Source organism: Anarrhichthys ocellatus, unplaced genomic scaffold (genome assembly GCF_004355925.1).
Source record: "Anarrhichthys ocellatus isolate YVR2014 unplaced genomic scaffold, GSC_Weel_1.0 scaffold13, whole genome shotgun sequence".
Lineage (NCBI taxonomy): Eukaryota > Metazoa > Chordata > Actinopteri > Perciformes > Anarhichadidae > Anarrhichthys > Anarrhichthys ocellatus.
Window position 1 is genome coordinate 8,881,064 of NW_022280043.1, and position 16,941 is coordinate 8,898,004.

Genomic DNA, 16,941 nt, shown 5'->3' on the forward strand with positions numbered 1-16,941 from the left:
CCCCCCTGCTCTGCTGTGGTTGGCTGTGGTTGTTACCTAGCAATTATGACAAACGCTGGAGTCACACACGGAGAGGAGAGAGAGGGTCTTGTCTTGTTCCTCCTGACTGTGGAGAAAACTGGTAAAAAAAAAAAAAAATGATGATTGTAGTGTAGTGGGAAGAACACTAAAAGGCTGATGAAGAGCCTCCCACACTTCCCAGTGGCGGCCTCTAGGAGACGCTAACGCACAGATACACACATTGGGACAAGTGAGTGGTGAAAGCAGATTGAGGTGTCGTCTAACTAACATGATTGTCTTTGTTTCTCTGTCCTACATTTGATGGAAAGCACCCAATGTATGTGTCACCAGCGGGAATCCAAATCACTAAGCCCACTAAGTGCCCTGTTCAACTGTGTCACTTCCTCCCTCCGGTCTCTTCCAGGTGGTAGGCAGTATGGATGCTCATCCCAGCAGATACTGTGCCACAGTGCGAGTCCAGAGGCCCAGGCAGGAGATCATCGAAGATTTGTCGTACATGGTGCGGGAACTGTTAATTCAGTTCTACAAGTCGACCCGGTTCAAGCCCACCAGGATCATTTTCTACAGAGACGGAGTTCCCGAGGGACAGTTGCCACAGGTAATATGACACCACGGTATTTGAAACTGATGACTCGTATACTAGAATCCATTGCATTGTCCTAAATATGTGAAAGTGGCGTATTCCTTGTAACCTAATTAGTTTTTTGCAAGGTGCATTTTTCTATAAAATAGATTATATCATAGTCGGGGCTAATAAAGAATGTTGTGGTGTGCAGATTCTCCACTACGAGCTCCTGGCCATCAGAGATGCGTGCATCAAGCTGGAAAAAGACTATCAGCCGGGCATCACCTACATCGTGGTGCAGAAACGCCACCACACACGCCTCTTCTGTGCTGACAAGTCTGAAAGGGTAACACATTTTTAATAATTCTTCTCTTTTCATAGTTAATTGTTTTGATATGTTTAATAATGATCATGTGTGGTTTTTTTGTGATAGATTGGGAAGAGTGGGAATATTCCTGCAGGGACTACAGTGGACACCAGCATCACTCATCCCTTTGAGTTTGACTTCTACTTGTGCAGCCACGCGGGCATACAGGTAATATTGACAGAGGAAAGATGTTTCGGTGTTTTTAGAGTCCCTGAATAGATGACGGCCTCTAACCCCGGTACTATTACACAGACGTATCTTTGTGTGTCATCTCATTTTTATTGCCGTCCCTCTGTCTCCAGGGTACCAGCCGGCCGTCTCACTACTACGTCTTATGGGATGACAATCGTTTCACGGCTGATGAGTTGCAGATTCTGACTTACCAGTTGTGCCACACGTACGTGCGCTGCACCCGCTCAGTCTCCATCCCTGCGCCAGCCTACTACGCCCGTCTTGTGGCCTTCCGTGCCCGCTACCATCTGGTGGACAAAGAACATGACAGGTTAGTGTGGTTGTGAAAGAAAATTGCTTGTGACGCCGCATATTCATTGAAATATTCAAAACATATTTATTACGCTATCACAAATATATGATCACATATGAAATGTCGCTGATCTCCCCTCCCTGTCATCTCTCTGCAGTGGAGAGGGCAGCCATGTGTCTGGTCAGAGCAACGGTCGGGACCCTCAGGCGCTGGCTAAAGCTGTTCAGATTCACCACGACACCCTGAGTACCATGTACTTCGCCTGAGCCACACCAACCATCACCACCATCGACCCCTCCCACCTCATTTCTACCTGAGTGGGCACACAGCCCACCACCACCACCTCATCCCCATTCCCTTATTCCAAATGACTGCCCACCAGACATACTCCACAGACCTGCCAGTCATTCACCCAAATCCAACCAACATAAGGCCCCTCACCTGTAAAACACAGGCAGACTCTACAGCCTCATGCACTCAAAATGGTTATGAATATTATTATCATTGTCTTTTTTTAATTATTTTTTTAACTTTACCAGGACTGTTGCTCTTTTTTTATGTTGAATTTTTAAACGTGGGTATTATTATGTAATTGTAATGTAAGCTACCTTCACACTCCTGTGTATGTGAGTATGCAATACGGACGGGAGGAAAACAGGCGGGAAAAAAAGAATCACAAAAAACCTTTTGAACTGCCACCAGGATGATGCCTCTTTACAAGTGTTCCAAGCCCCTTAGCATGGGGATCCTCCTGAGACACGCACACCTACATGTATCATTATATCGTTGTTATGAAGTACATTCATGTTTTTAATGTTTTTTTAATAATAATGTTGTTATTATTATTTTTTTTTAACTGCCTTGAGGAGTCTGAGGCATGGTACATTAGCACTTAGCGTTAGCATGTAGGTGCCACCAGTCCTGCACGTGAGAGTTTGTTAGAACATGTGAGGCTAGCCCTCTGGTCTTTGTGTTAGCGGAGACAGAAAGAGCAGGCGTAGCATATCGTAGATACTGCAGAGAAGTCCTGCCGCACTCTCCGTGCCGGTTGGCCAGTCCCTTTAGAGATTTAGCCTATAGAGGCAAGCTTACGATAACAATAGAGGGACCATTTACATTGAGTTTTATCAAATATACTTGCACCCCATGCACCTAAACCAGCATTATTAACCAACCAATGGAAAAGGGGCACTTAAACAGGAAGATAATCTTTCATTTCTGTGTATTAGTATTTACGAGGCACTTTTTCAATTTTTTTTATTTACTTATTGAGTTTTTATTTTTTTTTTACCTCAAAATAGTAAGATGCATAGCTTTCTGAACAAATAGGTAACTAAGGCAATAGGTGAGGTCAACACTCCTCTGTAGATTTGAATGCAGGCAAATGTAACGTCTGTGATCACTTAAGTGCTGCAAAGCTGAACTCTCACTCAGCGATTGACCTTGCTCCGATCATTCTGCACATTCCAACACGTATCAGTGGAGTTGACACCACACAGTGCACTCTAAATTCTCACACGCGTACTTCCTTGCATACCAACACACACACACACACACACACACACCTATGCCCATTTTTACTTAGCACGAAGCTCTTCCCTCTGCAGGCATTTACAACTCATAGCCTGAATAGCAGAAGCACACGCATAGCTGCCCTCTCCGTCTCTTTTGTACCATGTAGAGACCAGCCTCTTCAAATGCACTTGTCCCCTTTACATCCCTCCAAGCCAAACCGATCACTCGTCACTCTTCCCATGGTCACCTTCTATCCTTACCGTCTATCCTCACTTTGAACATCAGACACCTGCAGCATCCCCTGCCCCAATCCCCTAGCTTGTGTTAGCCAATACCCATTGGTGCTCTGTGTGCATGGGCGGCACAGATAGGGGATTGCTACTTTGGACAGGGTGGGCCACTATTACTACTACCTAATATGCCCTGCCTTTTACATCTAGTCACTTTCTGGATTTATGGAGGAAAAAAAAAAATGCATGTAATTATTTTTTATGACTGGATATTCTGAGCCACCTTATTATGGTTTCCTTAGCGGTAGGAGCCTTGCGCTCGCCACTGCCTGTCAGATGTTTTGCCTCAATTGTGTAATGATTCTAAAGACTGCTTCTTCCTTTGTCATTATTATAATTATGAATATTGTGACTAGTGTCGGAGTGTATCCACAAGAGGGTACTGTGGAGACGGTCTCAGAATTCCACCTCGGTTGCCCTTTAAGCGCCTCAAATCTCGTCTGACGATCAGAGCCCCTTTGAGCTGAAAGGGATCAAAAGATAAGAGATCAGAGGAGTTTGATTTTTTTTGAATCATGTTTATTAACGTGCATAATCAAAATGTCTTTGTACACCGTTTTACTGATTCGTCATTGTGTCCAAGGTGATTTGTATATATAAATATATAATATTAACCCGTTTATGTATTTTGGCTCACCAGTTGCCAGGCCTTTCACAGTTGGGGCCGGTGTTTTACCCCTCGTTCTGTGCTTTAAAGAAGAAAAAGAAAAGAGAAATCAGTCTTGGGGCATTTCCCCAATATCACTGAAACTCAGATGCAGTTCTTCACTCACTGAAGCCACAAAGCACCTTGCAAAGGGGGGAGACAACAGGGCAGTCACCCTGGTAAATGCATCATGTGGATACCGGAGAGTCCACTCCCCTCCACACAGCCTCACTGTCTGACTAAGCAATATTGAAGCCACTGATCAAGAACAAGTCCTTGTCATAGCACTTCCCACATAGATTTGAATGAAAATGAATATTATTTTGGCTCTGTATGTGATAGTATGGGAACTCTGTTGGGGCGGGTTATTTTTTAAAGAAAATAAAATTGTTTTTTATTACTCCTGTTGTTTTTTTCTCTTACTTATAACTTTATACTATATTTCCTTGGATTTGAATTAAATCTACATCTCAAGAAGTAGTAATCAAGTCAGAACAGAAAATGGAACTTGCACATTTTTACATTACAGAGATGTAGCCCTAAACTGCCGGTTTGAATACAAAGATAAGATAATCCTTTATTAGCCCAGCAGTGGGGAAATGTACAGGATTACAGCAGCATAGTGGATAATGCAAAGAGACAATGTAAAATAAGTAAAAAATCCACAATAACAGTGTATTTATACTGCACAGATGTTTAGTGTTGCGTTGTCTACTGGGAGCAGTAATGCAATAATTCATAGAGTGTGATGTATTAAAAACATACATGTTGTCTCCACTAATGTATCCACAGTATTGTAAACACAGGGTTACATCTGGATGAAGGCGGAGTTGGTTCTTCTGACGTCTGGCGACACAGAGCCCACCTCCTCCTGTCGGTGTCAGAAACCCAACTTCACCATATTTAGCTCCTCAGAGTTGATCTGTCAAACCAGACAGAAAACCGGGACACTTACCGGCGGATACTAGCCCGGTGTTGACAGCGTCATATTTTTTCCTGGGTACCGGGGATACAAACTACAGAAGACGCCGCCGGTGAGATATGGTGCTTGGGTAAACGGGGCCGTGTCAACGGCTGTTTTTAAACGCGATCAAAGTATCCATCGCCTGCCAGAATTATCCAACTATCAATCAGCCAGCGATAGCCATTTAGCTCATCACCGAAGCCCCGATGCTCGCTGTGCAGTAGACACGGATCCGTGTAGTCTCTGGTTTATCCTTCGGTTGGGGATTCGTTTGGACTCGGTGACCCCCGCTATGATGATGTCCTGACAGCTCACTCTGACAGCCACTTCGCTGAGCCTATAGGCTAGCGAGCTAACTTGGCTAACTAGGAGGTTTTGAGCAAACCAGTACGCTTTTCTCCGTGGCAGTGAAACCCCTATTGGACACGTTGACCCGTGTGCGGACGCTAGTGTTGTGGGGCCCCCTTTTTTTGTGACAGTCTGCAGGAGAGAGAGAGGAGCTAGCAGAGAGAACCAGGAGACACTCGGGCCATTCAGCGGCGCACTGCCGAAGGAGACACTCGGAGGATTGAACCGGAGGAAAGAGTCCCGATCGTTTGACTGCAGTGATCCGGGGAGCGATCCCGGACAGAGACCTCATGAATGGAAATCGGAACTACAGGTAAATTGATCCGTAACGTCTCCTCACTAAGTTGTTGTTACAGAAAAATTGGTTTTGCTGTAGTGAGATTAAAACACCGGCATGATGGAGGTTCGTTTCCAGCTGGTGCTTGACAGCCCTGGAGGGAAGCTTGAAGCTGTTTTATTTTGCCTAAACATGAGTCACAATTGAAGTAACCTTAGTGACTCACTACAGTCCTGCAAGACTGACTTAAACTTATGTTAACTCAAAAGTAAAATATCTAAATGAATCTATAAGTCATTCCCCAGGGGGACTGATGAGTTGGCTTTCTGTCTCACTCACTGTAAAGTCATTTGCAGGTGTGTGTGGGCTGCAGTACACAAGTGCTGTGATTAGGCCTGGTATTCCCCTGCATTATCAGGAAGACTCCCACACTATTACGGTATTTCATGGCGTTATTGGTAATAGTGCAGAACCTCATGTAACCTTGCAGATTCCTGTCTAGTCCAGGTGATTTTAACATTGTAAACCTCTACTCCACGGCCGGTAAACTGCTCCTATCTTGGGCCACAGTGGCAGTTTAACAGTCCGAACCGCCCCGGCTTTGTCTGCTGTAACGGAAGCTTTCCTCTTATGTGACCGTAGACTGACTGCCAGGTATTCTTGATCAGCCGGTGATACATGATACAGCAGCCTACTGTCTCATTAAGGTCTCTGCTCCTCACTGTTCACATCCCAGTATCTGTAGCATATAGGGAACACAAGGTGCTTTTCCCCCCCCCAGTAACCAAGCACAGGTGCTTCACTGTAGGTCTACAGTGAAGCAAAACAGACACACTGTTGGCTGCAACTGGTCAGTAATATGATGTAGGTTAAACCAAATACTTTAATTTTACTCCTATAGCTACAGTATTTTAGTTTTATGATAGTTCTATGTTTACTTGAGTTGTGTCTTCTTCCACCATAACTCTTGAGATCCTCAATCAGCGTTGATGCCATTACAATTCTTGTAGTCTTACATTATATGTATTAAAGAGAGTGGTCGATGCTTTCTCTTCGGAAGACATTAGTGCATTAATAGAGTCAGGTTGTCAGTCATGTTTGGCTGTATAATTCTGTGGCTTGTCCCTGCAGGGCCGCGATATTGTTTGTGTGTGTGTGTGTTGGAGTTGGTTTACAATCACATATCAGAAACCACCACAGGCCAACCAGTGAGCCCAATGCCTGGGTGAATGGTTTTAAAAGGGGGGCCCTCCATCAGTCAGCCAGCGGCCTGGGGAGTAGCGTGAGAAAATGCAAATTAATTGCACAGCCCGCGTAGAAAACGACAGTCCGTCTTCTCCTCGGTAGTGGTCGGAGCAAAAGCGCATGAAGCTCTGGAGAGCTTAGCACGAGGGACATAATGAGTGCAAGGCTTTCGAGCCCGAAGCAAATCAAATCCGTTCTGATGTGCTAACCCTTCGGTATGCCTACAAACCGCTTGTCACTTGATATTGATGTGATGATAGTGGAGTCCTCGTGGTTAAACACAACCTTTTTAAAATGGAGAGATGAATAGTGTAGCAGTGCACAAATTAGCTCACTTTCTGTTTGTTTGTCCCGCTGATGTCTTGCTCATGTCCTTCCTCCCCCTCCTTCGTCTTTCTCACACTCCCGGGTTTCCCGCTCTTTTTTTTTTTTTTTTTTGATTCACAGACGGTTACCGCCACCCCGCCTCCCGTCCTTTGGTTACTGCCTTTTATTTCCTCCTCTGGGCCTCAGTGGGAGACGCTGTCCTCCCTGTCATTCTCCTTGTCGCCTTGTTCTCTGTGGGTTTTGTGCAGACAGTGGGGTCCACTCTGAGGGAGGGCTCGGCACTTGATTTGCAGTCTCTCCCCATAACACTCGGTTCATTCAAGCAGCCCGCTGACAATGGATGACCCCCATCCTCAACCCCAGCCCGCCATAAGGCGAACCATTGTCATAATTGTTGCAGGTTTCTATGGAGAATTCAGTCTGCCGTTGCTCTTCAGGCTCGTTCTATTAAAGAGAGATTCATTGTACTGAAGAAAAGGAAATGCCATTCCAACTAATCATCATAAATATCCAGCTTATTTATTGTATTACGATTGTAAATGTTGGTTACTTTAATACAGGTAATTGATGCTGTCAGTGAGATTCAAAAGGCAGTGTTCTTTCAAGTATTTAATCGTATATATTTCTTAATTTATAAGAGAATCGCTGTTTTGGGAAGGTAAAGTAACGGGTTGCCGGTAACCTCTGCTCCTTAAATAGGAAGAACACGTTTAATTTCCCCTCAGCATCTTTAGAGGAGTTGGAACACAGTAAATACCAACAAGTACCTGTTTCAAATTTGCTTTCTAAAAGCCTTTTTTTTTTAAATGATGTATTTTACTGTATTGTGAATCCTGTGGCCCTGTGTGGAATACATCGGAGGAATTTCTCAGGTTCCCTACAAACTCTTAATCATGTGCTGGTGTGGTAGACTAACTCTGGCTGACATAGTGGGCTGAGTAGACAGAGGGGAAAGTCAAGGGATGCAGTGTGTGTGGGGAGGAGGAGGTGGTGATGTGTCACAGAGATTAGACGCCAGTGCAGCCAGACCACACTTCTTTTCCTCCTCCTCCTCCTGAGATCTGTTTTTTAGGGGAACTGCAAGGGGCTCATTTTAGGGGGAGGTTCTGGACAGGAAGAGAGGGACTTGGACGTGGAAGTCTGTGCGTATTGTCAAGGGCAGACATAAGTTTGCCTGTGAATCAGAGAGAGAGATATTTAAAATACCTCGTCATTATTCCAAACACTTAAGCCAAAGAAGAAGTGGCTTCACACAGCTCTGTGTTTGTCTCTCCTCCAATCAGATAGTAGAGCCTTTTCATACATGCATATAATAAACAATCTGTAAAAACTTTGAAAGATCAGCTGAACAATCCAAATGAACAAATTTTGGGACAATTTCTTATGTGCAAAATAGTCCCGATGAAAACTGTATGCAGCCCGGGGTGACGACTGTCCACGGAGACTTGAGCATTGCGTCTGGAAAGATGTTTTGATGCTCATTCTCAATGTCATGAGCATAAGTTACCTCCATTATCTATCAGGGTGGGGACTTGCAGTGTCGGCAGCAGAGACCTCAAAACGTCTACAAATAAATTCTTATTGCAGCAGTATTATTTTGTTTTGGTTGTAATTATATTATTAGACTGCATGTAAACTCTCAGAGTGACGAAGCGGTCCTCCCGCCCAAGTCAACATCAAAAGTCAACAAGCCCTGGCCCCATGTCCGCTTTTCCACTCAGGCAGGACTAGCAAGACTGTGAGGCAGAAGGCTCCATTTAACCTGCCTGAGTAGAATCTCCTGCTCAGTTTGACAGAGCGAGTACTTTGTGTGTGTGTGTGTGTGTGTGTGTGTGTGCGCGCGTCCATCCATCCATCCATCCATCCCCTACCCGTAAGACTGTTGGGCGTTCTTTAATATCACTGAGTCAGACCAGCGTCTCACTACAGTCGATTCTTAACCCCCTCAAAATCCCCCCACCCATTCTCTCTGTCATGTACTCTCATTCCGCCTCTTCATTTTCACTCACACACACACTCTCCCACTCACACACTCTCCCTCTCACACTCACACACTCTCCCTCTCACACACGCCATCACTCAGCTTCAGGTTCGTCCTGAGGGTGATTTCAACATTTCCCCGCGTTGTTGTGATTGACCAGGCCCTCGTCAGCCTGTCAGCCTGTCAGCATGTGGCTGCCTGCTGGTGTTTACCTGCGGCAGAGAGTGACATCGACTCCCACGGGTGCCAGGTCAAACACTCCTGAGGTGGTCGAGGGGAACAGGAGGGAGGAGCCGTGTGACGCGCGTCCATCCTTCCTCGCCAGCCGTCGGTCTTTCTGTGTGCGTCTGTGCACGTGTTCCTCGGCCCTGCCTGCCGTGACTAGACGCCATTGTGCCTGTTCCTACAGCTCAGGGCCTCTCTGGATTAGAAACACAACAGCTGTATTGTGTGTGTGTGTGTGTGTGTGAGGGCCGGTACATGTGAGGACATGTGCACTCGTTAGCATCGTGGACGTTTGTGTCCTGGGGGTTGTGGCTGAGCAGGCTTCTCAGGCACTGGATGTCAGCCTCGCTCCTCACTGTCCAGTGTTTCTGGCTCCCGGCCCACTGGGTACAGGGCGACTGTGTTGTGTTTCGCAAAGCCGCAGAGTGGAACGAGTTCACATTTCTTCAATGTTTCTGCAAAGAACTCGTATGCTAAGAAAGGCAGCACACTTATTGGTGTGTTGTATAATATTTATTTACTCCATGCGCACTATTGTGGTGCCTCAACTCACTGAATAGTGTCACTGGGCTTTGTTTACAATGAACTAAAGTCAAGCCTTGTGCTCGCCACACATTCTCCATTGATGCAAAGAAACCAGTAACACAACTTTAGTTAATGTTACTGGCAGTGCGTTCCATAGATTAGCATGTGAAATTTGATATTTAGGTCCTAATATGACGAATAAAGTGAGTAAATCTTAGAGAAGAGAATCAAACTTAATAGTAAGTGTTGGTGTTAAATGCACAATTGTACCAGAGCAGCACTTGGGTCAATTTGACAAATTCAGGAACATTCCAATACTAAGCATTAATAAGCTGCCAAAGAGTCAGAAAAGCACACACAAAATATTTCTTTATGTTAGAAGTTTGTGGTTTGCTTAAACCGTGGAAGGCTCCAGCAACTCTTCACCTAACCAGTTGACTTGTGTAAAACTGATCCGCCAACGAAAAGTGCTGCTTGTCAGAAAATCAGCACAGTGCACAAGCAGCAGATTGTGGTTGTGTGTTCAGCAAAAGAAAAGGCAAAAATATGAGTGTCCGGAGCATATTGGACATGCTGTTGGTCAGCGGGAAGGTGGGTTATGTCGCAGGACTCACAGGAGTAGTTTGAAGCGTTTTTATGGATGTTTTGATACCGTGTATAGTGAATGGGACATAAATTCAAGTTAACTACCAACGTTTGGGAAGGACCCTTAAGCTCCTCTTTCAGCAGGATGCAATAGGCTTGAGACGCAAGTTCCATCCACACCATCAATCTTTGCAATTTAACTGAAGTCCACGAATGGAGTTAATTTTATTCACGGTGAAGAAGAGTTTGCCCTTCTGTCATCTCTCACCCTCTGAGTTTACAGGCTCAGGAAATGAGGAACATACTGATGGACAGAGAGCAATTGAATCTACCCTCTTCTGTTTGTTAAAGCATGTCCTTCCTGTAATTATCTGATAGCTCATGCATGCACGCACACACACTCTCTCACACACACACACACACACACACACTCTCTCTCAACAAGAGGTTTCCTTGAATCCTCACACTTACTGTGCAAAGAGCCAATAATCCTTTGATGTGTGTGTAGCTTTGTGGTTGTGGTTTCACTACTTATCATACCCAACTAGAACACGTCACCTACCAGCAGCTGATCCCTGACATGCAGAAATGAGATGTTCCTGTAAACTCATGCAATCCTCTTTATTATGTGTCGGGGGTGATGCAGCTTCTCACACCGAACAAGCCCAGAGAATGTCCATTTTGATGTCAAAGACCACATTAAAAAAATGAATGTTTGAGATATGTAATCAATGTTATTGTTAAGTATTTACTCTATGAATTGCCTTTTAATAACTTTTATTGCTGGTGGCAGTAGATAACTGTTGGACAGACCTCAAGTTAAAGCTGTAGAAGCTTTAGACTGAAGTACTGTGCTCTCCCAGTTAAACCCACCCCCCCTCTTTTGTTATGTCTGTCTGTGGAGCATGAGACACACAGTTCTCCAAGAAGGCCAGATAACAGAGCGCTAACTGATTTGATGATCAGGATCCGATTGGTTATCCATGAAACGCTGCAGAAACACATCCATGTGGCATGCCCAGTTGATTTTCTATATCGCGGCATGTTGCTTGCCACGTGCGTGACATGGTAAGGTCCCATTTGTGTTCACTGGTTAGTCCGTGTGATAAGGTAGTCCGTGTGGTAGGTTAGTCTGTGCAATCGGGCACTCTTTTGGAGGTTCGGCCTTGGGAGATTGCGCTGTGTCAGGAATAATTTGTCTCTATGAATGTGAAAAATAGTAGCAGTTTGCATCTGTTTTATTAGGGCGTAATCAAGCAAAAACAAATTTCTGTACGCCTCTGTGTGTTTGATTTATACTGAAACTAAACCAACTGGCAGAGTCTGTTTGTGTGTGTGCGCGCAGCTGGATGAAAAACCAAAACTTAAAAATGTGTGTGTAGTTCTTCCACTACTGAATCCAGACGCGTAGACTCAAGGATGCTCCACACGAGGATGTTCTCCGCCCCTGGTGGCTCTGTGACTCACGCTGAACGGAAGCCAGTTCTCAGAGGCAGATGAAAGCTGGAAAACACCAACCCGGCCCACTCTCTGTTCCTGCCACTCCCTGCAATCCACCAGGACCACCAGGAAAAAAAAAAGTGCTCTGAGTAACAGAGGACCCTCTTGAAGTTTGAGCTCTTTGGTGGCTGAAAATAGACGGCTCACAGTCCGTCGTAGACACGTTTATCTCTGTAGCCTTAATGGAGATTGACCAGTATATTTGCCTTCCTTCTTTGTGCTAGTCAGTTTGTGTGAGAAATTAGGCTTACCTCACAAGTTTCACCAAGGGCCCCATTGGAATTACCATGACAAAAGTTTGTGTGCACTTAGTTTGGTGTGAGAGGGACAGCCGCGGCAGGAATTCCAGACTTTCCGCTCTTCTGTTAATCATTTTATCCCACCAGGCTATTTCAAACACCAGGCCTTCATCCTCTGTCCACCCCAGAGGAGGAACAGAAAAAAGAGAGGCGGTGCAGAGAGTACCCACTTCCAGAGGCTGACTGTAAACAAACGGTTGCTCATGTTGTCTGCTGTTGCCTTACAGAAGGTTTCTGTACTGTTGTGGGGCGGGTTTTTATGAACTTCCCCCTCAGTAGGGCCCTCAACCCCAAAATCACCCACACATGTGAGCCTGTGAGTCAAATCGGCGATGAATCACACTCAACCATGACTCTCATTTATCAATGACACATTCGGGGCAGTGTTTTGAAAAAGAAAACTAGAGAATGCCAGGCTCACGGCTGTGGAGACGGAACGAGACAGAGGAAAAAAAGGCTGTGTGGGAGGGGGGTCAAACACAAAGTAACATTTGTCAGGCTAATGGCTAAGTCTCATCTGAGTTTGTGTGTGAAGATGGCTATTGCATAACAAAAGCAACGTGTACGATAAAATCATCATTGGCACTTCAGCGAAGCCATTTGTTTTGTCATGTGTGATGTAGAAGGCAAGCTTCAGCAGACCCAGAAATAGCACGGACATGAGTGAGACACATCCAGTTGAACAGAACTCAGTCTCCAGATCAAAGGGACTCATGTCTAAGACATCTCACGGACTTTGTGAGAGTGTGTGTGTATTTTTTTAAACTGTCAAACACATGTTCTGTTGTGAGTAGCTCTACACAGTTAATACTCATTCATTTGCTCTATTGTATTACCAGAGCAAATGTGTAGCGATGTATTTTCCAGGTTCATCATTATGCATCGATTTTTGCCTGCTGGTCCTAAAATAGTAAAAATATCATGAAAGAAATATCAGAAAAATAGCGTACACAATATTAGAGGTTACATCATCTGAAATGTGAGTCGTTTCCACATCTGTCGCCTCAGAGGGCTGCTGATGTTGCTTCCTTTCTGACGTCTGAAGTCACATCATTCAGCCCTGGTGTTTTTTAAAATGTGACAGTGATTGTGTTTGTTGTATTATTTGAAAGGCATAACTGACATATTGCCTCATTGCAAACATTATGGTATCATACATTTATTTTATTGCCTTCAAAACTGCTTCATCTGACAATGTACCTCCTGAGTCAGATGCTGTGTGTGTGTGTGTGTGTGTGTGTGTTCAGTAAATGCGTTGATCTATGTGTAATATACACGTGTTTTAGTGAGCTTTACATATAACCTGACCCTCTCACTGTGTGCATATATTTAGCACATCTGAATGACCCGAGTCAGATCAACACTAACTTTTCCTTTCATTGGTCCTCCTCAGGAGCCGTTGGGGCCCAGTCCCTGTTCTCCATGCCTCGGCGGCCCGGCTATGGCACCATGGGGAAGCCCATCAAGCTGCTGGCCAACTGCTTCCAGGTGGACATCCCCAAGATGGACGTCTACCTCTACGAGGTGGACATCAAGCCTGACAAGTGCCCCCGGCGAGTCAACAGGTAGGCTGGACCCTCTGAATAGCGTCTGTCAATCTTCTACACCTCTCAGATACAGTAATATTAATATAGAGCAGTGAGTGAATACGCAGGGTTTCACAGTCTGTTGATGGATACATTAGATAGTTTGTGTTGAATCTGTGATCTTATGACCGAAACTCACTTTGTGTGTGTGTGTGTGTGTGTTGTGCAGGGAGGTGGTCGACTCAATGGTACAACACTTTAAGGTGACCATCTTTGGGGATCGCAGGCCAGTCTATGATGGAAAGAGGAGCCTGTACACAGCCAACCCACTACCTGTGGCACCTGCAGGGGTGAGTGGGGAAAAAAAGACATAAAAACACACAAACATGCCTCTTCAGCACAGCCTGAATGTAAACCATGTGTGATATCTAGTGTGCATACAGACACACACTCTCAACAGCTCGCCATTTACTTGAACCAAAACATACCCGCAGTGTCTCACACATGCAAACATAAATACACGTCATCATAAGAACCCACACTTCACTCTGCCTCGATCTAACCTCCTCTGTCCCATCTCGCCTTCAGGTGGACCTGGATGTCACTCTACCCGGCGAGGGAGGGAAAGATCGCCCCTTCAAAGTTTCCATCAAGTTCGTGTCCCTGGTCAGCTGGCACATGCTCCACGAGGTGCTGACTGGCCGCAGCGTGCCTGAGCCCCTGGAGCTGGACAAGCCCATCAGCACCAACCCGGTGCACGCAGTGGATGTGGTGCTGCGACACCTGCCCTCTATGAAGTGAGCTGCTGGGGTTTTCCTCGGTTCACTCTTTTAATGACAGCTGGTGGCCTAAATAGACTATTTAGTTGTATCATTAGGAGACATTGTTAAAGAATGATCTTTAAAATCAAGTCGAGGAAACATCCCTTCTATCCTTCCCCAATCTCCCTACCTTCATTTACAGTCAGCAAACGTAAAGTCAAAAGGTAGAGAACACATTGTAAAACATGATCCCTCTGATACTCATAGTAAATGCTATATATGTGTTTTGTCATAGTGGCACCAATATCAGCACTCTGATCCCAACGGAAATCAAACACGGCTTATACGGGCTCTCACGAAGCGCCATACTTGACATCATACCATCTTCTGCTCCATATCACATCGCTAAGCCCCAGCAAGAGCTCCGTGGAACACGATATCACCAGCGCCTTAATGAAAATCCTTTTCAAAGCATTATTAAAAAGTGGTTATATCCACACCTTTCATTTAGCCCTGTTCCCAGCCACCGGGGGCCCGTTATAGCATCGCAATGACATTGTCAGTCCACGATTCACCGGGAAAAATGCAGCCAGTATAAGATTATTGACGTGTCTCCTGGGCCAAGTAATAAGAGGTGGCCCCACTGATGTAGTTTCAGTGACACTGTTTAAACGCATATTGACATAATATTCACAATTCAGGATGTTTGAACTAATCTTACATTTCCTGTCTCCTTTCATCCGCCCTATCCTACTTGCCCCATGTTCTCCTCATTTTCATCTTGTCCCTTGAATGTCTTGACCTTTCCATTATCTTTCATTCCTTTAATCTCTTTGTTCTTTTTCTCCTAATTGCTACTTTTCTAGGTACACTCCGGTGGGTCGATCCTTCTTCTCGGCTCCAGAGGGCTATGACCATCCCCTGGGAGGTGGGAGGGAGGTTTGGTTCGGTTTCCATCAATCTGTGCGCCCTGCCATGTGGAAGATGATGCTCAACATTGATGGTGAGAACCAAATTCCACTTTGCCTTTTATCTGGTTTTGACGGCACTTCAGGGCTTCGTTATGGCGCGCGCGCGCACACACACACACACACACACACACACACACACACTCTGTTAATACGAAAGCTGTTTTTATTGACTACTTGCTAATGCAGCTGTTCATATTTCAAAAATATTGAAATATGTTCAACGTTCACACTACTTTCTATGTAATTCATCTTTCTTTTTAAAGAAGATGTCTTCTCAGTCACACAGAAATTGTTTTCTCTGCTCCCCTTTCACCGCAGGGGAAATGAGATTTTAATAATTAAACGGATGGATGAGAGGGACATGGAGCCTCCATGATACATGCTATATTTAGAGATTTGTGCATGATTGATTTACTTTCAGTGATGTTATGTTTGAGGACATTTAATAGCTGTATTTAACATAAATCTAACAATATCACGCTCATTAGAAAGCTATTTGGAGCAGGATACTCTGAGGGCTTTTTCATCATTGGGGAGACTAAAGGGCTTTGCCACGGAACCCAATCATTTTTTAAGGATGCAAACAACTTGCTTTTTGGCTTTTTCACGGCCATTTGGGTGACTTGTGTGCCCTGGATCTGAAGGGAGACGGACTAATCTCCCTAATGAAGCCTCTAGTGTATTTCTGTCACGCTCATATGAGTGAACTGCATTATGGGTTACGTGGTTGTTTACTGTATTCTTCTTGATGGACCGTGGCTGAAACAGCAGCAAATGCTAGGAAGTTTGTCTGTGACAAAACGCTCTCTTCCTGCACTGCGCGGCTCAGTCTGAGCGCTGAGTGGCCGGCGGATTAACAAGTTGTGATTCGCTCTGCGTGTACATTTTAGGACCACTAGCCTCCGCTTCAAAACAATGCGAGCATGACGATGGAGAGCTGCGTCTCTATCTGTCCTGCCCGCTCACTCTGAGAGGTTGTGTCCCTGCTGAGTTGTCGTCAGTGTTTGACAAATGTTTGCAAATTAAATTAATTGATGAGAAACACATAATGAATTGCATTGATTGCACAGACAGGGGGCATCCTCATTAGATAGGCTACTACAGGAAAACACCTGTGGCAGCCACTTAGATAATTTAATTTCATACTAGTACATAAGCAAGACATGGGAATAAAACACTCCTTAAAATATCCTTGTTTATGTCTGTTGATTAAGAGTGCATTTATGTCTCTAGTAAAACATTACATCATCCATTATTGTGGCTTGTCATGATAAAACTTGCAGCGATAGTGTCAATAAATAAAAAATAAAGTCTCATGATTCTTAATTACAAAGGTAGGATTAGATGCGTTTTTAAATATTTAAAGCTTTTTACAGATTGTGTGCTAAAACCCTTTACAATGATTCACTACATGTTTACAATCGGGTAGGAATACCAGCCAGACGTATTAAGATATGCAATAATTAAGATCAGTATTATGATGAAATAATGGCATCAGAATGTGCCAGAGGCCACCGAA

The 16,941-nt window shown here is 44.7% G+C and overlaps 2 protein-coding genes across 5 annotated transcripts in view; both read left to right on the forward strand.

Annotated features, from left to right (window-relative positions):
- The window catches only part of ago1 (argonaute RISC component 1), a 14,734-nt gene extending 11,827 nt beyond the window's left edge, over positions 1–2,907 (forward strand). For all 3 annotated transcript variants that reach the window (XM_031853181.1, XM_031853182.1, XM_031853183.1), the window contains 5 exons: positions 425–619; positions 798–932; positions 1,020–1,121; positions 1,256–1,455; positions 1,595–2,907. In XM_031853181.1, coding sequence (XP_031709041.1) covers positions 425–619; positions 798–932; positions 1,020–1,121; positions 1,256–1,455; positions 1,595–1,703 — 741 coding nt within the window. In that variant the 3' untranslated portion in view covers positions 1,704–2,907. The remainder of the gene's footprint in view (positions 1–424; positions 620–797; positions 933–1,019; positions 1,122–1,255; positions 1,456–1,594) is intronic.
- A 1,845-nt stretch (positions 2,908–4,752) lies between these two features.
- The window catches only part of LOC116386690 (protein argonaute-3), a 28,624-nt gene continuing 16,435 nt past the window's right edge, over positions 4,753–16,941 (forward strand). For both annotated transcript variants that reach the window (XM_031853115.1, XM_031853116.1), the window contains exons 1-5: positions 4,753–5,513; positions 13,558–13,729; positions 13,920–14,040; positions 14,279–14,487; positions 15,318–15,454. In XM_031853115.1, the coding sequence (XP_031708975.1) occupies positions 5,495–5,513; positions 13,558–13,729; positions 13,920–14,040; positions 14,279–14,487; positions 15,318–15,454 (658 nt within the window). In that variant the 5' untranslated portion in view covers positions 4,753–5,494. The remainder of the gene's footprint in view (positions 5,514–13,557; positions 13,730–13,919; positions 14,041–14,278; positions 14,488–15,317; positions 15,455–16,941) is intronic.